Source organism: Balaenoptera borealis (genome assembly GCF_965194805.1).
Source record: "Balaenoptera borealis genome assembly, chromosome: 17".
NCBI lineage: Eukaryota > Metazoa > Chordata > Mammalia > Artiodactyla > Balaenopteridae > Balaenoptera > Balaenoptera borealis.
Window position 1 is genome coordinate 28,972,661 of NC_138876.1, and position 21,434 is coordinate 28,994,094.

Sequence of the window (21,434 nt, forward strand, 5' to 3'; positions counted from 1 at the left end):
CACATTATTTGTACAGAATCACAAAATCCTTACAGGGATGCATATGCTTGGTAGTTGTCTAAGCTCATTCACCAGCTAAGGGACTCACACATCAGACCTTCAGCTGTAATTCAAGTTTGTATCACAACAAAGTAGGTATTGTTACAATTCAGAACTATGAATGTTAAATCCAACAATTCCTAATATGTATCTTAATGGTCATGTGCTTTTCTGATTTTGGGGGGTGGGGGGGAGGGTAGTAACTTTTGAAAGAATTGATATCTGGGGATATTTGAAAGAGTAAATGGTTTGAGTTTTAAAACTCAAAATTAAAAAATAGAATTTAAGCTTTTTTCCTTTTTTTAGTTTAGGCAGGAATATTTAGATACACTCTACAGGTATGCAAAATTCCAATATGAATGTGGAAATTACTCTGGAGCAGCAGAATATCTTTACTTCTTTAGAGTGTTGGTAAGTAATTTTTTTTTTCTTTTTCTTCTCTTTTGTAGGTTGCCTTGGTTCCTTAAAACATGTCTGTAGATTTGATCTATTCATTAAGTTTTCAACAATCATTGGCAAAAGGAGAAAAAAATAAACTTTCAACAAAACCAAATAGAAATAGGAAACCTTATTTCAGGGCCTCAAAATTTGGAGGCAGATTTAACTTGTCCTTGAAATCCAAAAGTAGGAACCACTAATTTTTCATATTATGTATAATTGTATGATTTTAGCATTAGTAGAATTCTATCATGTAGTGAATTTGTTATAATATTACTGTACAGCACAGTGAGTGGCACATTGTGGGTGCTTAATATTTACTGAATAAATCTATTATTCCTAATTTTAATTCAATATTTTGTGCTTCATATATTCCTTGAATTTGTTCTAAACAGCTGTGGAATTCTAATGATATTTGAAAAGATTTTCAAATAAATTTGAAAAAATAACTTTATTTCAAAAAATAACTTTTTTCTATTTACTTCTGCCCTCAGGTATTAGACTACAAAGCTCAATTTTTTTTCATTATGTTGGGAGTAGATGAGTTTAAATAGTACTGCTAGAAAAAATTCCTAACCTTTTTTTCTTCATTTGTCTACTTGACAAGTTCCTAGATGCATTGTGTTTGTTAGGGAAGGAGAGTTGCATGAAGCCAAAGGAAAAATCAGGATTTCACATTGACAGATTTCTTTCTTATTCTGCCTTCTGTTTAGGTAATTATATTAATAAATGCCTTCTAAAGTTACCAAAATTCTCTTATTTTAACTAGCGTCTCATTTGAGAAATTATAATTTGTTACTTTGGATTAGTAAGCAAGTACCTACATCTCTGATATCTCTAGTTAACCCTAGAAGTTGGGAAATGACCTCTTTAAGACAGGGACTTTTTGTCTTCCAACCTTGGAAGAGTCTGTTCTTTCTGTCTCTATTTTCTGGTGCCTTTTTTCTTTTAGCCCCACAAGTCACAAAGAAAAGACTCAATGGCTGCTATCTTTGGTTGTTTTCTAGGAAATTAAATTTTTCTTTTTTGCAAGTGAGGAAAGAGTTCAGTATTATTAAATCGAATAACTCCTACACTTAAAAAAAGTGCTTAGACAACTTCATTTTTTAAAAGTACCATCCTTAAAAAAAAAAAAAAAGTACCATCCTTCCTTCAAAGAAATAAAGATTTCAGTTTATTTCCAAGTTTGATTTGAAGAAAAAAATTATCCCATTTGTAAATGAATTCTTAGTTTACAGTTTAGCTGTGGTTAGCTTGCAAGTGCATTGCAGGTAATGGGTGATGCTAAATTTGTAGCAGCTTATCAGAAAATTCCATCAGTTTTACTTTGAATATTATGAAGGATTTAGGAGAGCAAAAGTTGATTACTTTGGAAATGTAAACAGCTTAGACGAGGATTGTAAAATCAGAAGCCTGATATGATTACAGGTACATGAAAAGAGTTGGTTATTCATATCATTTGTTAATGCTGGGAGTGAATTTTGAGAATGAAGATTTAGTGTCATGTTAGAGTTCTAGCACAGTAAATTTATTGTTGCTGGTCAGTGAGTGAATGTGCCATTTTGCTAAGACATGGAAACTTAAGGTAACTGCTGGAAATCCAGATATTGAAACTCTTCTAGCATATCCACCCTTGAAAGCAGATTGGTATGAAGAGCCAACTGTAATGACATGGACTTGAGCCAGAGTAGTATGCATGAATCTTTTGGGGATTAAAAAACTTGCTACACTGCTGCAAAAAGCTTTTATCCTAACACATATAACATATTTTAGTTTTAATAGTATTATTATGTTTATGTAGTATGGTTTCATAATTAGTCTGAAAATTTCTGCATGTGATAGGTATATACTTAAAAGTTTGCAGAGTTTTTATATTTACTTTTGTAAAATACAAAGATCTAATTAGTTTCCTGTCTTAAAAAATTCTGGGTTGATCTTAAGCTTTTACATTGCCTAGCAGATCGTATGATGGAACTCAAATTATGTTTAAGTGATTGAATACCATGGTCTGGATACAAAATTAATGTTTTACATTAAGAGCAGTCAAAATATAGTGATTGGATAGTGTTCAGAAATTAGGTGCAGTTCATTTTAGTTTTTGTCCCATCTTGTGCCGCAGAACAGTTGAGTTATGCGCGAGTTGGTTACTTCATGTCGGCATATTGATAAAGGCTAACTAAGCTAAGTTTAAAGATGGATTATTTACTTTTTCTTTTGATTTAGATGGGCACCACTAAAAAATCTATGTATTTGTTTGAAATCTTGTTAGTAGCAAAGATAAAAATCCTGTTTTGGATTTGGGATAAATAATGTCAATGTTTTTGCTTATTAGTTGTTTAATTTTACTTTTTTGCAAATGGCCTGTTTTCATTTCTTTTCTGGTGGTTGATTATTCTTTTAAATCTATGGTTAGGGAAACATAAGCTATGAAAGAACCATTGTAACTATGATCTGAGATTAGAATTTGGCTCTCTGAGTGACCTATTGTAGGTTAGTGTTGTATAAATTAAAGCTGTATGACCCTAGAATCTACTTTTATTTTTAAAAGACTTCATGGCTTTTAGAATACACCGAGTGCTTAAATGCAGCCTATTTGATTGTGAAGCTTCTTTGAATCATGCTCTAAGAAATGCATTAATTTGAATTTAAATGGTGGAGCAGATTTGTTAGGAATTTTTGAACATTTTTGTTTTAAAAGTTATTAATTTATAACTGTATTTTAATTAATAACTGTATTGTAATTATTTTGTTAAAATTTGCCCTCACTGTGGCCTTCGGTCTGGCTCCAAAATATAACCCATCTCCTCATCCAGCAGCTATTTGAAATAAAAGTGATTTTAAGATGCTAGGACTGTTGGTGATCATATTTGTGTGTGTATGTGTGTGTGTGTGTGTGTGTTTCACTCAGAATTTAAAATTTATCTACTGTAAGTACTTGCCATTCAATTTAAAGGTACTTTTCCTTGACTCAAGAAAGCTTGAGTAATGATGATTTGGTGAAGTTTTAGGCTCTTGACTGAAGATTTGGATCTGATGTACTCTGATAATGTCACTGTAAAAGACATCTATTTCATATCGATTCTCAGATATATTTTTATCCCATTTTAACATCTAAAATTAGGATGTGTCCTGAATTGACCTAAAATAATATACCATAAAATTGATGACATCTTAGATTCAGTGAAATATTAGTACTTAGATTTCTTTGTAAGGATCAAACATTTTATCTTTTGTAATTTGAACAATAATTTTATAGATTTTTATATAAGGTTTTTTTGATTTCAGTGAGTTTTGACAAATGCACATACCTGTGCAACTACCACCAAATCAAGATAAAGAATATTTCTGTTACCCCAGAAAGACCCCTTGTTCCCCTTTGCAGTCATACCTCATCTCTGGTTCATCCATTGATCTGCTTTCCATCCCTGTATATTAGTTTTGTCTGTTCTAGAATTTCATGTAAGTGGAATGATATATGTAAGCTTGTGCCTGGCTTATTTTGACTAGCAAGTTTTTGAGATTCGTTTATATTATTTTATATATCAGAAGTTTGATTCTTTCCATTGCTGACTAGTATTCCGTTCTATGAATATACTGCAGTTTATTCATCTGTTGATAAACATTTGGATTACTTCTGGGTTTTGTCTATTTCAAATAAAGACATGAATATTCATATACAAGTTTCTTGTGGACATACATTGTAATAATAATAAGAACCAGTGATTTCATGGTTATGTTACGAATTTTAATTTGCAAATTTAGTCTCTGCTATTTGCATGCTCTGAGAGTTTGCTAAATGTTTTCCCGTACATTTGAATTAATTACTGACATCAAAGGAAGAATTTCAGTATAGACAGAGTCTGAATTAGGTATGGTTTTGTTCCTCATAGTTTAGGCAACCTATAATACTCTGATATCATCATTTCTATTCTCATTATCATTGTGGTAATGATTCACATTTCCCAAGTTTTTATTATGTGTCAGGTGATGTTGTAATCTTTTTACATGTATTATGTGATTTAAGTCATACAACAACTGAGGTGGCTTCTGTTACTATCCCCATTTTATAGATGAGGGAGCTAAAGCACAGATGGTTCAGCTACTTATAGTAAGTGGTAGAGCCAGAATTATTGGTGGTTGGATTTCCAGTCCTCCCCATATGATTTTATTTAACTTGTAATTATAATATGTACCAATAGTACTTTACAGTTAATAGTACCATGTAAGTGCTTCAGTGAAAAATTCAAAATTTCAGCTTGGGGTATAGAAATGTTTTCTCCCTCCAGTACCCTCACTTGTTTCTGCTGCTTTAGCACAGTTCAGAGTCATTATATCCACTTTCTTTGCCTTGTTTTGAGAGTCCTGCTTTACTTGTTTTTGTTATTAGCCTAGTCCTTATAGGTGTTTGGGTTTATGACCCACTTGCATCAATGGCAAGAAGAGATAGAGTGACCCTCATTCCTCCATTTTTGCAGGGTTAAGATTGCAGTATGAAATTTTATAGCTTTTATGATTAGAAGTATAATTTTCAACAAATTATGCTCTCCGTGCATCAGTTCGCCTCTTTAAAATAGGGATAAAAATTATTATTTACCTTCCAGGGTTTTAGGATTATATAAGAATATGAACTTCTGTTTCTCAGTACATATTCCTTTGATAATTATTAATGTTATTAACCAGTAGACCTGCTTTTTTTTTCTCTCTATGACCTCTTCCATTTATATCATAATTTGGAAGTTTTTTTGTTCTGGAAATAATTTTTCTAAATTGTAGTTGAGACTCACAAGTCTTGATTTTCACATCTTCACTCCAGGAATTTTTAGCAACAAATTGCCTCTGAATCTAACTTTGTTTGCAAAGTTTTGAGTTCCTAAAATTTGATTAGTTGTGTATAAATGATCTGAAATGGATTACACTAAAACACTGGTGCTGTATCCTAGTTTTAAGTTATTCTCTATCTTCTGATCTAGACTGAATATCAAAGACCTGTGTATTTTTAATAAATTAAGTTAAATGAAATCTATTTGAATCAGCTTAACCAATGTGATCCAAATAAGGGCTTATATAACTGGAGTTTGGGGAAGAGTGCTATAGATCTTTTAGTAGGCCCGAGGGATATGTAGGGTATAAAATATACATTATCTTCTTTTCCTCCGGAGTATTCAGAATATAATTAATTATGATTGCTTAAACAGGTTCCAGCAACAGATAGAAATGCTTTGAGTTCACTCTGGGGAAAACTGGCCTCTGAAATCTTAATGCAGAATTGGGATGCAGCCATGGAAGACCTTACACGGCTAAAAGAGACCATAGATAATAATGTGAGTTACAGTTCTTCAGGGTGATTTTCTGAAATTTCTATGTATCCTTAATACTTTCTGATAAGGAAAACACTGTGTACTTTAAAAAGGAAGGAGGAAAGGGAGGGAGGCTAAACTAAAATGTTGACCTGATATAAAAATCACAGTGGGTTAGTGGGTTGATTAGTTTTACTGAATCTCCTTGAAGGAAGCTGTCAAACTTCTTTTGGCTCTTAGAGAAAATAACTCAGTTTTCATTTTTGTTAGAGCTGTGGTGCTTCTTTGATCTGTTTCAGTGGAAATGACATAATACTCTTAGTGCCACCCATTATTGAAAGTCTAATGCAGAAGATGACAGTTTTCATCTACTATTAATGTCTAATAAAACTTACTATGAAGTGTTTAATTTAGTCCTTGCTTATAAAATGTTGTCTGAAGTAAGTATAACTTAGAGCCTCTGTAAAAATGGCTTAGTGGACATTGTTGAATCTGTCTCTGAGAACAGGGAAATTTTGAATGTCAAGGGTCATGCAGAGAGTAGAGTGGTCTGGGGGATTGGACTTTGATCATAATGATCACCGTGCATGCTTTAGAAGGTTCTCATTTAAAATAAAATTCTGAGATCAGCCATGTTTATTCCCTTTCCTCTTTCTCATATATTAATATTTCCTTTGTATACCTTTTTTAATCCTTTAGTCTGTGAGTTCTCCACTTCAGTCTCTTCAGCAGCGAACATGGCTCATTCATTGGTCTCTGTTTGTTTTCTTCAATCACCCTAAAGGGCGTGATAACATTATTGATCTCTTCCTTTACCAGCCACAGTAAGTTATTTCACTGTATAGTTTTGACTTTAATTATATGAAATCAAATAGAATTTTTAAAATTTAAAGTGTACTTCTAACATTTGAATTTGTTGTCACATATTTTCCCCTCTTCATGTGGTAGATTTGCTTGTTAATTGAAAAAGCTTACATGTAACTCTTAAGTAAATTACTTGATAAAAGTATACTCCTAGCCCTTTAAAGTGCTATTTAAGTTTGGTCCCTGGGCCAGCAGCATCAGTATCATGCAGAGTCTCAGGCCTTATCCTAGAAGAACTAAATCAGAATCTTCAACGTAAGAAGAACCCAGGTAATTCATGTATACATTAAAGCTTTAGAATTAAGGCTCTAGGCCATATTATTTGGAAGGAAGATATACATACCAAGAGAATCCCTTTTATATCATCTTTGTTCCATCATCCAGCTTTTGGTGATAAGAAATTCACTGCTTTATGAACTAGACTGTTCTGCTGTTAGCTAGAAATCATTTTTAAAAATTTATTCTTCCATTTGAGGTCAATACCTCTGAATCTTCTATTATTTATTTGTTTGGTTGGAGCAACAGGAAACTAGACTGCTTTATGAAAATACTTCAGATACTTGAAGATAATTTTCCTTATTTTTCTTTCCTTCAGGCTAAATATCTCTAGTTTTATTAAGTAATGTAGTTTGTCACATTCTTTAGTATTTTGGCTGATGTTCTTAGGTAACCACCGGTTTATCCACAGCTTTTTAAAAATCTGGATCTTTAAAATTGAAAGCTTATTCTAGGATTGTTATCTAAGCTTTATAGATTACAGTGGCATTACTAGCTCCTATGACCAGTACATATACGTATATTAATTTAGCCCAAGGTTGCATTCTTGGTATGACTTATTGATGGCATTGTTGGTTAAGTCTCACATAACACTTTGAGCCATATTTTTGTTATTTTTAACTCAATTTAAGATGGAGATCCTAATACATTTCACTTGATTTCTGCTTATTGTCTGTCAAATTAAGGTTTTAACATTTTTTCCTAAAATGCATATTTAATTTACGGAAGTATAGTTTAGGAATAGATGGTATAATACCCACTTAATAGAAAATCAATGAACACTGAACAGTGTATTTTTAAATTTTTTTGTAATTTTTTAAGTCTTGAAAATAAGGTAATAATACTTTAGCGATATTTTTGTATAAGTTGATGAAATATAATCATCTAAACTGAGTCACGTGAATAAACATGTTCTTTAAATACTCAGTTTAGTAGGATTTTTGAGACTATAAAATATTTGACCTCTTCAGTTAAGTTGTTAACATAATCATCTGGACTTTAAATTTAAGAGAAATGAAGTTATTGGTGGCGATACAGATGAAAAATATTTGCCAACCAAGAATTGCCAGTAACTTTTAAATGTAGAAATGAATTTTTTCGGTTTTTGTTTTTGATGTGGACCATTTTTTAAAGTCTTTATTGAATTTGTTGCAGTACTGCTTTTGTTTTTTTGGTTTTTTGGCCACGAGGCATGTGGGATCTTAGCTCCCCAACCAGGGATTGAACCCACACCACCGCATTGGAAGGCGAAGTCTTAGCCACTGGATCACCAGGGAAGTCCCAGGGAGCCATTTTTAAATGGTTTAAATTGTGTTCTCTGCATTAAATGCTAAATGTTCCCCTGAATCTGTCAAATAGAAGCACTTTTATCAGAAATATGCTTGGCTTATTTTTTGTATTAACGTCACAACTTAAGTTCAGTATTAATGTATTTAGTCAGTATTTGCATGACTCACTGGTCCAATTTGTTAAAACTGAACACAGGCAAAGAAGTTTTCGTAACAGGAAATCATTTTGGTCTTCCCTTGAAAAAACAAAAACTACATGGCATTAAGTGAGGTAGAAGATGGTGATTCCAGCATTAAATTTTAAATGTAAATTACGAGAGATAAGATTTTGTAATTTACATGGTACTATAGTTATTTCTTCTTTCATTAGAGATGTTCAAGTATGCCTTCTAGATTCACATTATTCACTAATGTGAACATAAAAGGTTCATTCTGTCTGAGCTGTTGTTCCTCCTTTATTAAAGAAACCCTATTTTGTGGGAAATCTAAAAATTTTAAAGTTTTACACTTTGCTGAATGCTATGATAGATTGTAATCTGGAAAGTTATATACAAATTGTAGTCCATATGTTGCATTAAGTAAAAAGCTCTTGGGAAAGGTTAAAAAAGAAAAGCCACTGTGTACTAAAGTAAGATCCTACAAGGGTGGTATTATTTTGTTCTGGCTTTTGGTATAGGAAGCGTGCAACTTTATTTTACAGTATCCTAGGGGTTGATTTGTGAAGAACAAAGCTGAACCAACCTCAAAAAGACTGATGTATAAAACCAAAATGCCATCATTATTTGCAATGAGAAGTGCTAAGAGGACTAAGTACGTGAAACATTACCAGATTGTTCTGACCCTATGGGTTTAATACATAGGAAGCTATAGAATACAGAAGATTCCTTTATGAATATTTGGAATCAGAATAGAAAATTAATTTATGTGACTGGAATGTTTCATGGCACCATCAGATTAAGCATCGGGTTAACATATCCATTTCCACAATAGGAATATCCTTGTCATAAGGACCAGATCATGAACATTTTTTGGCATGTCACCCTAAACATTTGGATGGGCATTTCCAAGATTTGCTTTTTACTTCTCTTTTTATGATTCCATTTCATATCAGTATCTCTCACTTTGCTCCTATATTCCTTCCCTGTCCTCCTATGTTGATTTAAATATGTTAATATTTTTTATCAAGTTCTTCTCAAGTCTTCCTGATCTGGTAGTTTTCTCTTACTAAATTGATGAATCTCTCTCTGCCCTGGTGCATTGTTTATTTAATCCTCTGAGGGCTGTCTTATTTCTGTTATACTCTGATTCTTGAGAAGTACCTTTTTCATGCACCCTTTGGGCAACCATTATATTTTATAAGAGGCATTTTTATTTGTGATAATGACAGTTGCAATCTTATGCAGTAGTTGAGACATACCAATAATGGATGAATCTGGAGTACCCAGAAAAATGATTGGTAAAACATTGCAAGAAATTTAGGAATGTTGGTGAATATAAAATAGTTACATACCTATCTTTAATGTTAACTATCCGTGCATCTTATAAAAAGAGATGTTTGATGAGAATTTCAAACTCAAGAATTAAGGATATATTTCTCAATATTTATGGAGATTAATTGAACATGCACTCAAATGAGAAGAGATTAAAAGTAACATTATCATGTAATATTTTGCCTCCCTCCTGAGTAATAAAACCTGTAAGATTGTCTTATGAGTTGATTGATATCCCTAGAATCACGGGTGGGAGTAAGAGCCTTCCCTGAATGAGCAGATTTGACTCAAACATTGGATACTGTAATAGTTGGCTCTAATCTTGATACCTAGTAGGTGGGTTAAGGATCGGTAAGAACAGCCCTTCTTGAACTCAGTTATAGGAATCCCTAGGCATTGACTTTCCATGCTACTGCTTACAGGTAGACTCACTCTGCTGAATTTTTTTTTTTTAATAAATTTATTTATTTATTTCTGGCTGCGTTGGGTCTTTGTTGCTGCGCGCAGGCTTTCTCTAGTCGCGGCGAGTGGGGGCTATTCTTCGTTGCGGTGCACGGGCTTCTCATTGCGGTGGCTTCTCTTGTTGCGGAGCACGGGCTCTAGGCGCGCAGGCTCAGTAGTTGTGGCTCACGGGCTTAGTTGCTCCACAGCATGTGGGATCTTCCCAGACCAGGGCTCTAATCCGTGTCCCCTGCATTGGCAGGCAGATTCTTAACCACTGCGCCACCAGGGAAGCCCTCTGCTGTAGTTTTTGCAGTTACATATGTATCCAGAAAGGAACATTAAATTCAACTGATTTTTTAAAAATATTTTTAAGTAATGAAAGGAAGTATACAAACAAGGAAAGTAAAAATATTCAAGCCCACTGTAAAAATTCTGTAATACAAATAAGGGGAAACTGTGGATTAATCCCTGACAACCTTATGGCTTATATGAAATCAAAACAATATAATTAATTCGTTAGTAGAATCATTTATTATAGATATTAGAAATAGGTAGTTCAGTTGAGATTGCAGAAAATTTTGTTAAAGATAAAATATCAAACTTTTTTTTTTTTTTTTTACCACAACAAAAGCAACAATGATTGCAATTACCAAACATGAAACGCACTCATACTATGTCATAATATTGGCATTCAGTCCAGTAATCCTCCACTGTAACAGCTCCTTTACTTTGCAGTGAAAATTGATTTGTATATTCTTTGCCTCTGAGTCCTTGTGGGATTTTTTTTTTTTTTTAAATTCAGACAGAAAGTCACAAAAATTATACTCATCCTCATCAGTTCACTCAGTCCCATGTAATTAATTTTTTTTTCATCTTGATCTTTTGTTAGCACTTTTATGAGTTCATCAGTTTTTCATTAGAGTTCTGAAAATGCTTATTCATTCAGTTCAGCAGTACAGTCAGTTACCAGAAACCTGTACTTGTCAGAGTCTTTTCCATGAATTTCTTGAAGATGAAACCCTTTTATAGGAAAAAATATCAAACTTTTATAAAGGAAAACAATGCAAAAAGTAGATTTGTTTTTTAAATTTTAAAGTAAGGTAAAGGTTCATGGTCATAGAAATATAATTGAAATAACAACTTAGAATTAAGACAGTTAATTATCAAGCTGTATTCTACAAGTAGGCTTAATGCCTTCATTTGCATTTCCATGGTTCATATACAAAAAAGACAATACCGTATGCCATTAAAAATCTCTGAATAAATTTTTAAAACTAGAAATTTTATAGCATGTACTTTCTGGACACAAAACAGTAAAACTAGGAATTATTAAAGGTTTTATAAGTAACTGAATCAAAGAAGAGATTAAATGTTGATAATTATGAAATACCTGCCAAAGCAGCACTCAGAAATTAATTCATAGCTTTGAGTACTTGTTCAACTTTTAAAACCTTGAGTAAAAGTACAGAAAAACGGAACAAAGGCACTGAAAATAAAATTAGCAATATATTAGTAAACGTTGAAATTACTAATTTTGGAGCATTAAAAGAACTAGGTGTACATGGGGAGATATTCTGCATCCAATTTTGTGAGGCAAATAGGACCAGCACTATTAGAACATTCAGTAAGATCCTCTTACCCCCTCCAAGACCCAAATCAGATATACACACTGAGGAGAAAAAAACATTGTATGTTGAGAAGAAAAAAATACTGACATCAGAATTATCTTTGGCAATATTATTGTTACTGGTGAATGGTACTGGTGAATGGTTCTTAAACTTTTTGGTCTTGAAACTCTTTTACACTATTAAGAGTTTTTGAGTGTAGTTTCATACATGTTGGCTAAATTTATTGATATATACTGTATTAGAAATTAAAACTAAGAAATTCTAAAATATATTTATTAATTGACAAATAGTAAATTGATTATAGTTATATATATTTTTATGAAAAATAACTTTAAAAAACCAAATTTAGTGATGAGTGGCATTGTTTTACATTTTTGCAGACCTTTACATTTCTGGCTTGACAGCTAGATTTTCATGTTTGCTTTCATATCTGATTTTCATTCAGTCTGTTGTGATATGTCATTTTGTTTGAAGGATAAGAAGAAAACCAAGCCTCACACATACATGTAGTTGGGAAAGAGAGGTGTTTTAATAGCCTTTTCAGATAATTGTGAATATCCTTTTTTGATCATACACCAGAACTAAACAAGTAGTAATTTCTTAAAAAGTACTGAAAAGCGGGATTTGAAACCGTATCATTCAGTGTTTTGGATTCTAAACTATACTAGAATTCTAAACTATATTGGTTGATTTTGCAATTTAAATGGATCTTTTACCCATGCATGATTTTATGACCGTATGCATTGATTGATTGGGAAATACTGGTTCAGGGAGTTATGCAGGTATTCCAACATATACAGCACCATTATACAACACCAAAATAATCACATTAATTAATTTCAGTACTAAACCCATTAGAAAAGGCTTTTCAAGTATTGGAAAGTAGTCAAACTCTTGATGACAGATACAAATTTTCCAAAATTTTACCCTTTTTTTGCAAGCTCTGATTTTTATCATTTGTTTTTATTGAAGGATAGGCTCAACTTTATTATCTGGAAAGTGTCTGCCAAATACTCAAGTCTGAATGGCTTTGGTTTGACTGTCATTCTTTCAAGTAAAAATAGTGTTCTGTGAGAAAAGCAGCTGGTTCACCTTGCAACTCATTGAACATGTACTTTTCCTTAAGACAACCATGACACTAGTGTACAGCAGAAGATCTTTTACACACTTCCCATTTTAGTCATACAGAATATTAAAAAGATAAGTATGCACGGGTTGAAATTTTTGAAAATTAATAATTTGTACTGCCTAATCAAAGATATAGTTGAAATTGGCATTTTTTTTAACTGTAAGAGTGTGGTTATTAATAACAGTGACTAGTATAGTATGATGCCACTACCGTGATTTGTGCTAAGGTACCAGATGGTTTCATTTTTTGTTTACAATTCAGTGATTTTTAGTTACTTTACCAAGTGGTGCAGCCATCACCATAAATCAATTTTTGAACATTTTCATCCTCCCAATAAGAACCCTGATGCCATTTGGACTATTTTTTTTTTAAACGGAAGTAACCTGTTTGCAAAATGTGAAAAAGAAAACTCAGTAGTATTACAGTTTTAAAATTTCACCAAAATACGGTGCTTACCATTTTCACTTGCCATAGGGTCAGGTTGCCATCATATTTTCTTCCTCATTAGTAATGTCTTAATGACTTATTCTGATTTTTTGCTTGATTCTAACTTTTTTCACGTGAGAATACACCCAGTTGGCTTGACAGATCATTGTTTCAGCCATTTTCCTAGGTTGCATATTTAAGTAGAATAGCTTCTAGTAAGTAGTGTGTAATTTGCATTTGTATGTCTACAGTCAGTATGCATTTTTCGATTGTCTCTGATAGGTAGTAGGTACTAATGGAGAAAGTATCATTTTTCTGTTTTTGATTTCCAGTAGCACAGGAATACAATTTAATGTGGTTCATTGAGTGTATGTTAAATTGATAGTTTATATAGATTGTGATTTCAGGCTTTTTTTAAAATACGAAAGTACTGTGGAGATAATTTATACTTTTGTCCTTGAAGTGAAAGTTTAGATGCCAGTGCAGGTTAAGTCTCTTACATCATATATATTATCATTTCTGCCATAATTTATTCTGAATCTAAAATGGAGATGATTTACACATTTGAAAAATGTTGAACTTTTAAATGTAATATAATATGTAAGATAAAGTATCAAGTGTAAGCTAGAACAGTGTTCGTAGGCTATTAGAGATGAGGCTTTGCCACCAAATGTAGATGCTATTAGGGAGAAGAATGCATTTGTAATACAATGCCCTAGTTACTCTCCAGTTGTAAAAAGAAAGATTCAAAGTTCAGTTAGCAAAAGAATGTTTAATTTGTTTTCTAAATAAAGATATCATAAATATCCTAAGAAATTTCAAGTTTTACTGTTAACAGTCAACCAGATCATGTCTAGAATTTGTCCTGATATACCCTCTGCCTTTATTTTTCCTAACCTTTCTAATTGTTCCTGATAAGAAAACTTTTTCATGCAGGTGTTTCACCTGCTTTAGCTCAGGATGATCTCTAAAAATCCATCCTCTGCAGTTCTACTAAGTCTTGCCTTTTTGATTTTTTTAGCCTTTCTGGAAGTACCTTTCTCTTTTTTGTACCAATTCAAAGCCTGCCTGTTTTTCAAGCTCCAGCTCAGGTTTACTTCTACATGAGGTCCTGTATGTTGTGCCTACCTTATATTGATAATTTGGAATTTAATTATTTACTGTCTTTTTTAAAAAACTTGTAATTGCCTTATCTCCCTAACTAGATTATAAGCATATTTGGGAGCAGAATTTTTATTCTTTATGTCCTTATAGTATCCCCCATATAATACTTAAATATTTTTTATTTGGTGGCATATTTTGTCTTATCCTTTGATTTCTAAATGTTCTGACTTACAATTAGAAAATACTGTAGAAAAAACTTCCATAAAATTGTACAATTAGAGCAGGGCTGTGCTGGAGGAAAAATAAACATTTTTACTTAACCATCATGAAATTACACTTCCAAACACAATAAATACTGAAGCTCTTATTTAAAGGAAAAATTAATTTTAAGTTAGATTTCAAAAATAGGGGAGGTATAGCCTCCTTTCTTACCTAATTTATAATCCAAACAAATAACATAACAAGTAGTTTAAGAACCTACTTAACTAAATACAGATGTATTGTGCATGCTAAACACACTGTAAATATATAACACTTATCAGTGAAACCTGGAGAAGTTAGAGTCCAGTGAAGATGAAAATTGATTTGACTTTTAAATTTTGATTGATAGAGAGGAAAGGAGATGGATGCTAAAAAAGAGAAGTAGAACAAAAGAGCACAGTGGTTATGTACAGGCTGTTAAATAGCCATATCTATGATTTTGCTTTTGTTCGAACTAAATATATAATTACTGATCCTACAAGAGTGTGAACTAAGGTAACGTCCCCAGAATCACCCTTAATCCCCACTCCCTTCCTTTATATATTGATCTATATACATAACATACATATATACATACATACATAGGAAGGATCACTTCTGCCCTAGCATGTTTCGAAGTCAGCCATGGTAATGCTGTATGCCAGGAGTCTGCAAACTATGGACCATGGGCTAAAATGTCTTGTGGCCCACTGCCTTTTTTCTTATGGCCTGCAATCTAAGAATGGCTTTTACATTTTAAATGGTTGGGAAAAAAATGAAAAGAATAATATTTTGCAATGTGAAAATTATATGACATTACAGTTTTAGTGTCCATAAATTTTTATTGGAACACACATTTATATATATATATATCTACACACACGCACACACACACATCTTTGGCTGCTTTTGGATTGTAATGGCAGAGTTGAATTGTTGTGACAGAGATCATATATTATTGCACTCTCCCTGCCTCACTCTGCTACTCAGTGCTCTTTGAATCCCAGTGATGCTGCCGTTGTACCTGGACAAAGTTTCAAGTGCCATGTGTATAACTATACTGCAACATTTTACTTCTTTTAGAAAAGTAGACTCAAATGTGCTTAAATTTTTTTTTTTTATAAATGTATTAATTTATTTATTTTTGGCTGCCTTGGGTCTTTGTTGCTGTGTGCAGGCTTTCTCTAGTTGCGGCAAGCGGGGGCTACCCTTGCAGTGCACGGGCTTCTCATTGCGGTGACTTCTCTTGTTGCATGGTACGGGCTCTAAGTGCGCGGGGTTCAGTAGTTGTAGCTCACAGGCTCTAGAGCGCAGGCTCAGTAGTTGTGGTGCACGGGCTTAGTTGCTCCACGGCATGTGGGATCTTCCCGGACCAGGGCTCGAACCTGTGTCCCCTGCATTGGCAGGCGGATTCTTAACCACTGCACCACCAGGGAAGTGCCAAATGTGCTTAAATTGTAAGGCGCAGTGCAGTGGGAATTATTTTGTTTCAAATTAGAAAGCAAAGCATTGAACTGACAATGTAGATATGCTAAGAGGATACAGTATACATCTACATAACCAGACTGTAAGCACTCATTACAATATTCCCAACTGATTACAAAGCAACCGTCAGAAAAATTAGGAAATTTAAAACAGAATATCTCATCACAGCAGAATTTCCTCACAAAAATTAATGGAAATGAGGCTTCAACCAAAGTAAGTTTCTGAGCGGCTCTTTTGTTAACCAGGTAAGGAAAGCCATTTACCAGTGGTGATTTTGTTAAATTCTGTTCAGTTGCAGTGGCCAAAGAGATATGTCCAGAAAAAATGAACTTGTTTAAAACTTTTCGCCTATTGGTGAGAACAGCTCCTCAGAATTGAAGATATTGGGAGCAACATCAGTAGTCAATTAAAAAAATAAAGTATATGATTTTTAGTGGTTTTCCTGGGCTCTTGATGAGTTGAGAGATGTTTACCAATATGGCTAGTTGTTGGCTTGAGGAGTCAGTGATGGATTTGAAGTGACTGAAGAACATGCCTCTATGAATAGTCTGTGGAACAACTACAGGTGAAAATGTTTGCAAAGTTGAGGAAACACTAATTTAGTACAGCCTGAAGTGGAATCTGCTAAGATGTGTTAAAACTTTTGGTGGCAAATATGTGTGGAGGAGAAAAATGCTTATTAGTTGGACAGATTTACAAAGCTTGTGAAAATGTGAGGTGTTCACAGCCTATAGTTATCCACTGCCTTATTCATTTCCAGGTACTTTGTGGAAAATTCTTGAATCCGTGGTGTATTACTGAACCATTAGTGTCAACAGTGAACTTCATTTGCTATCGTAGACTTAACTGTTCTCAGTCCATGAATTTTTGTCAGATCAATAGAGTATCTTGATTTTTCCTGCTACCACAGTGATAGGATGGCTTTGCAGTGGCAGAGTTTTATTGTGACTTTTTTGAGATTGGGGCAAGATTGAAATTTTCCTGAACAAAAAATTGCCCTCAACCACTATTATCAAGCCATGAATGGCTCTGGAAGTTAAGCTATAGACTTGATAATGTTTCTTAATTCAACCTAAAATTACAAATCAGAACAGTACTTATATGCAAAACTTATACTCTAGTAGTCACTTTGATAATGCCTAACATAGCCTGGATCTTATGTCCAGCTGCTTTATACATTTTCCATTCTTTCAAAAGTTAAAAGAAGAAATGAGACCCTCATTCCCACACAAATTTGTAGTGGACACGTTTTTTGGGCTCAAGTTACAATTCCAGAAAGTTTTAGACCTCATTGTAAGTATTGGGTTGGCCAAGAAGTTCATTCGAGTTTTTCTGTAAGATCTTACAGAAAAACTGAACCTTTTTGCCAACCCAATACAAAGGAAATTTCTGTATTTGAAAATTCATTTAACTGTGCAATTGAAACAGAAGCAATTTATCTGCAGTGTAATGATATGCTAAAAGGCAGTATCAAAAGAACGTAACAATTCTGTAAAAGCCTTCCATAAAAGCCTTCCAAGTGATAAATATGCTCAATTAAAATCTTATCAATTGATATCAGAGGTCAAATATGTAAAATCTCATTACAGATCAGCATTAACAGATAAACATTTGCAATAAATTTTAGTGATAGGGATCTCTAACTTTGAACACAATTAAGCAAAGTTACCCTATTAAAGGAATTTTATTCTTCTCATTAGTAGACCTGAATTATGAAAAATTATAGTCAACTATTATAGTTTGCATTTTGTCAGTAAAATATTTTGGAAATTTGTTTTCTTGTTATTTAGGTTATTTAGGTACCTGATTAATATTCTCAATCTTGCCTCTTGACCTGCAAACCTAAAATATTCATTATCTGGCCCTTTACAAAATTTTTGCTAACCCCTGTCATATACTCACGTAAGAGAGATGATTTTCTAAGGAAGTCATTCTCCAATAAAAACAGTGAAGTTACACATGGTGCAATGATACAGAGAAAGGATAAGTAAAAATAAATGTTTAACATCATATAAAATAAACTTACAGTTTTTTATTTTGTATGGATAAATCTATGAATGAGTTTCATAAATGCCTACTAAAATTACCTACTTCAAAACTGATTAAGAACACCAATCATGCTCTGCTGTACATGATGTCTCTGATAAGAGTATTGAGGCAATCACTTGTACTGAGTGAACATTGCATTTAAAATTTTCTGCCTAAAACTCAGGCTTAATTTTTCAGATAATGAAACTTTTAGCTGATTTGTGTAGTTATCTTTTCTTAGAAATTGTTTTATTCTTAAGTGAGTGTTGATTATTTTTATACCTTTTTTAGAGGAAATCTAGGGAGGGCTAAGTGGGACTAGATTTTATTTAAGTGTTAGGTTGCTATCAGATTCTAGGGTCCTCTAAAGAGTTCAAACAGCATTTTATGGGGAATCTGCAACATGACAAAGTATAAAGATTTATTAACATTACAGTCTGGGAGAACTTGGAAGATAAGGTATCTGAGCTGGACCTTGAAGGATGGCTAGAATTTAGGCCTTCAGAGGGATGTGTTTGGGAGAGCAGTCCATATGGAGTGAGTTTTAAGAAGTGAGGGAAGCAAGAAGCAGTCAGTGGTGGTGTGGTGGGAGATGGATCTGGATGGGTACTTTGGGACTTGAAGATTTAACTAAGAGAAATGGACTTTATTGACAAATGTTTCCAAGCTTGGCATAGTACCTGGTGCTCAGAGGTTCTTACTGGATAAAAATTGGGGAGCTATATCAGGAAATTGAGCAGGAGAAATACAGGATAAACACTGAATGACAGAGGGTAGCCAGCTGGGGATCATCAAAATAGTTTCCAGTCTTTCATCCCCTGAAATTATTTTTTTAATTCTTTAATTTGTGTTGAGTGCCTGATTCTCTAATTGAGTAGTGTTTTTTTGCACATAGGTTTTCACACATTTGTTCTTCTAGGGAAATGAAATCTTTCGAAACAGACTGACAGTATGTATAAGGGCCTTGCAAAATCCTCTTACTCAACAATGGTAATAGGATTATTTACCTCTTAAGTGAGTCTGTCATCTCACTCCAAATTGGGAAATACCAGCTGGCATTCTCATCATTTAGACTTTTTCTTGGAGGAGATGGCCCATACAGCAGGGGTCCCCAACTCCCAGGCTGCAGACTGGTACCCGTCCTCAGCCTGTTAGGAACTGGGCTGCACAGCAGGAGGTGAGCGGCAGGCTAGCAAGCAAAGCTTCATCTGCCGCTCCCCATCACTCCCGATCGCTCGCGGGCTCGCATTACCGCCTGAACCCTCCCCACGATCGAGCACGTTACTACCTGAACCACACCAACTCCCCCCCGCCCCCCTCCCATGGAAAAATTGTCTTCCACAAAACTGGTCCCTGGTGCCAAAAAGGTTGTGAACCGCTGCTTTATAGTATTCATTCTTAAGTTTTTGCAATCCTAGTCTTCTGAAACAGTGCAATCTAATGGGCTGCTCAAGTGTTTTATTTTTATTTTTTTATAACTTTATTTTTTTAATATTCGGCTGTGTTGAGTCTTCTTTGTTGCGCACGGGCTTTCTCTAGTTGCGGCGAGTGGGGGCTACTCTTTGTTGCAGTGCGCGGGCTTCTCATTGTGGTAGCTTCTCTTGTGGAGCACGGGTTCTGGGCACGCAGGCTCCAGTAGTTGTGGCACATGGGCTCACTAGTTGTGGCTCGCAGGCTCTAGAGCGCAGGCTCAGTAGTTGTGACACACGGGCTTAGTTGCTCCACGGTATGTGGGATCTTCCCTAACCAGGGCTCGAACCTGTGTCCCCTGCATTGGCAAGCGGATTCTTAACCAGTGCACCACCAGGGAAGCCCCAAGTGTTTTTTTTTAATCACAGGTGATTATAGATCTAAAAAAACTGGGTAAGTTATTAATATTAAGTAATTTTTATATTTTTACCTTAGGTATCTTAATGCAATTCAGACAATGTGTCCACATATTCTCCGCTATTTGACCACAGCAGTCATAACAAACAAAGATGTCCGAAAACGCCGGCAAGTGCTAAAAGATCTGGTCAAAGTTATTCAACAGGTAAAAACTAAAATCTTTATTGATTTTTAAAATGTGCCTAAACTTCAAGTCTAACCTCTTTTTCTGAAAAAGTAGAACTCTTAGTTCTTAAGGTAAAAATGTTTAAAAATAGGAGGGAAGTATACATGAAGAGAAAAGAGCCCAAGAACCCCAAATGGACGTATACTACTTTAAGTTCATGATATGCTTATTGTAGATGTGGTATGAATGAATACTGCTCTCTGCTAGTTAGATACTTAATATGCATTGTGTATTAGTGTTGCTCTTATTGCAAAGGGTGAAGGAGATCTGGAGCTTGGAACTTTTTGTTGGAAGGTCACTACCTACATAGTTCCAGAGTAGTGATCTTTACATAGAATATAATTTTAATAGTCCCCAAGTTGTACAAAAGCTATAGCCCTACTGATTGATTTTTAGTGAATTTCTCAGCAATAACTATGGGTTAAAAAAGAACTTAAACATTTATTTGATCTAAGAATAATTTAAGTACAAAAAGACAGTTTTATTCTGCAGGATATGAATACCCTTTTACTTGGAGAAGTTCATCACTGTTTATTAAGTAAGGGAGACTTTTGGCAGTAGAGGAATTTGAAAGCTTTTGGAATGGTTCTAGGATGAGAATTTAGAGAACTTGGTCTGGAAGGCATTATAAGGTTAAGGTGTGGCCTGCAATCAGGATATGAGCAATTGCTTTGAGAAGATAATACTGGGTAATTTGTTAGAAATTAATGGTAAGGGAGGAGAAAATAGGAAGATTGGGCTATTCTGGGGACAGTCTACTAAACAATGTTGAATCAGATCCAACTTAACCTTTGACTTAATTTTACAGGAGTCTTACACATATAAAGACCCAATTACAGAGTTTGTTGAATGTTTATATGTTAACTTTGACTTTGATGGGGCTCAGAAAAAGCTAAGGGAATGTGAATCAGTAAGTACAAATTTTTACTTACAAATTAATAATATTCTTAAAATTTTGTATATTATAAAAGTTAACCTTGCAGGGTTTTATTAAAGTAATTATATCAGAAATGTTTATTAATCTTAATATGCAGATTATTTAGAAGTGTGCTGGGTTGAAGACATTTTCAATCTTATTGCCTGAGTCTATCCCTTTTGTTAGGACAGTTTGTTAAAACATCGGGACATTATAAATTCACACATAATTTCATGTCTTATCCTGAATGAGTAAATATGTGAAATATTTTATATGTATGGGCAAGAT

At 33.8% G+C, this 21,434-nt stretch overlaps 1 protein-coding gene and 1 long non-coding RNA gene across 2 annotated transcripts in view; both read left to right on the plus strand.

The window, feature by feature from the left end:
* The window catches only part of LOC309615187, a 571,459-nt gene that overhangs the window by 213,129 nt on the left and 336,896 nt on the right, over positions 1–21,434 (plus strand). The gene's annotated exons all lie outside the window — the stretch shown is intronic.
* EIF3E (eukaryotic translation initiation factor 3 subunit E) overlaps positions 1–21,434 on the plus strand; it is a 51,724-nt gene that overhangs the window by 12,996 nt on the left and 17,294 nt on the right. The window contains exons 5-9 of the mRNA XM_082364385.1: positions 346–450; positions 5,673–5,798; positions 6,474–6,598; positions 20,083–20,209; positions 21,039–21,140. Coding sequence (XP_082220511.1) covers positions 346–450; positions 5,673–5,798; positions 6,474–6,598; positions 20,083–20,209; positions 21,039–21,140 — 585 coding nt within the window. The remainder of the gene's footprint in view (positions 1–345; positions 451–5,672; positions 5,799–6,473; positions 6,599–20,082; positions 20,210–21,038; positions 21,141–21,434) is intronic.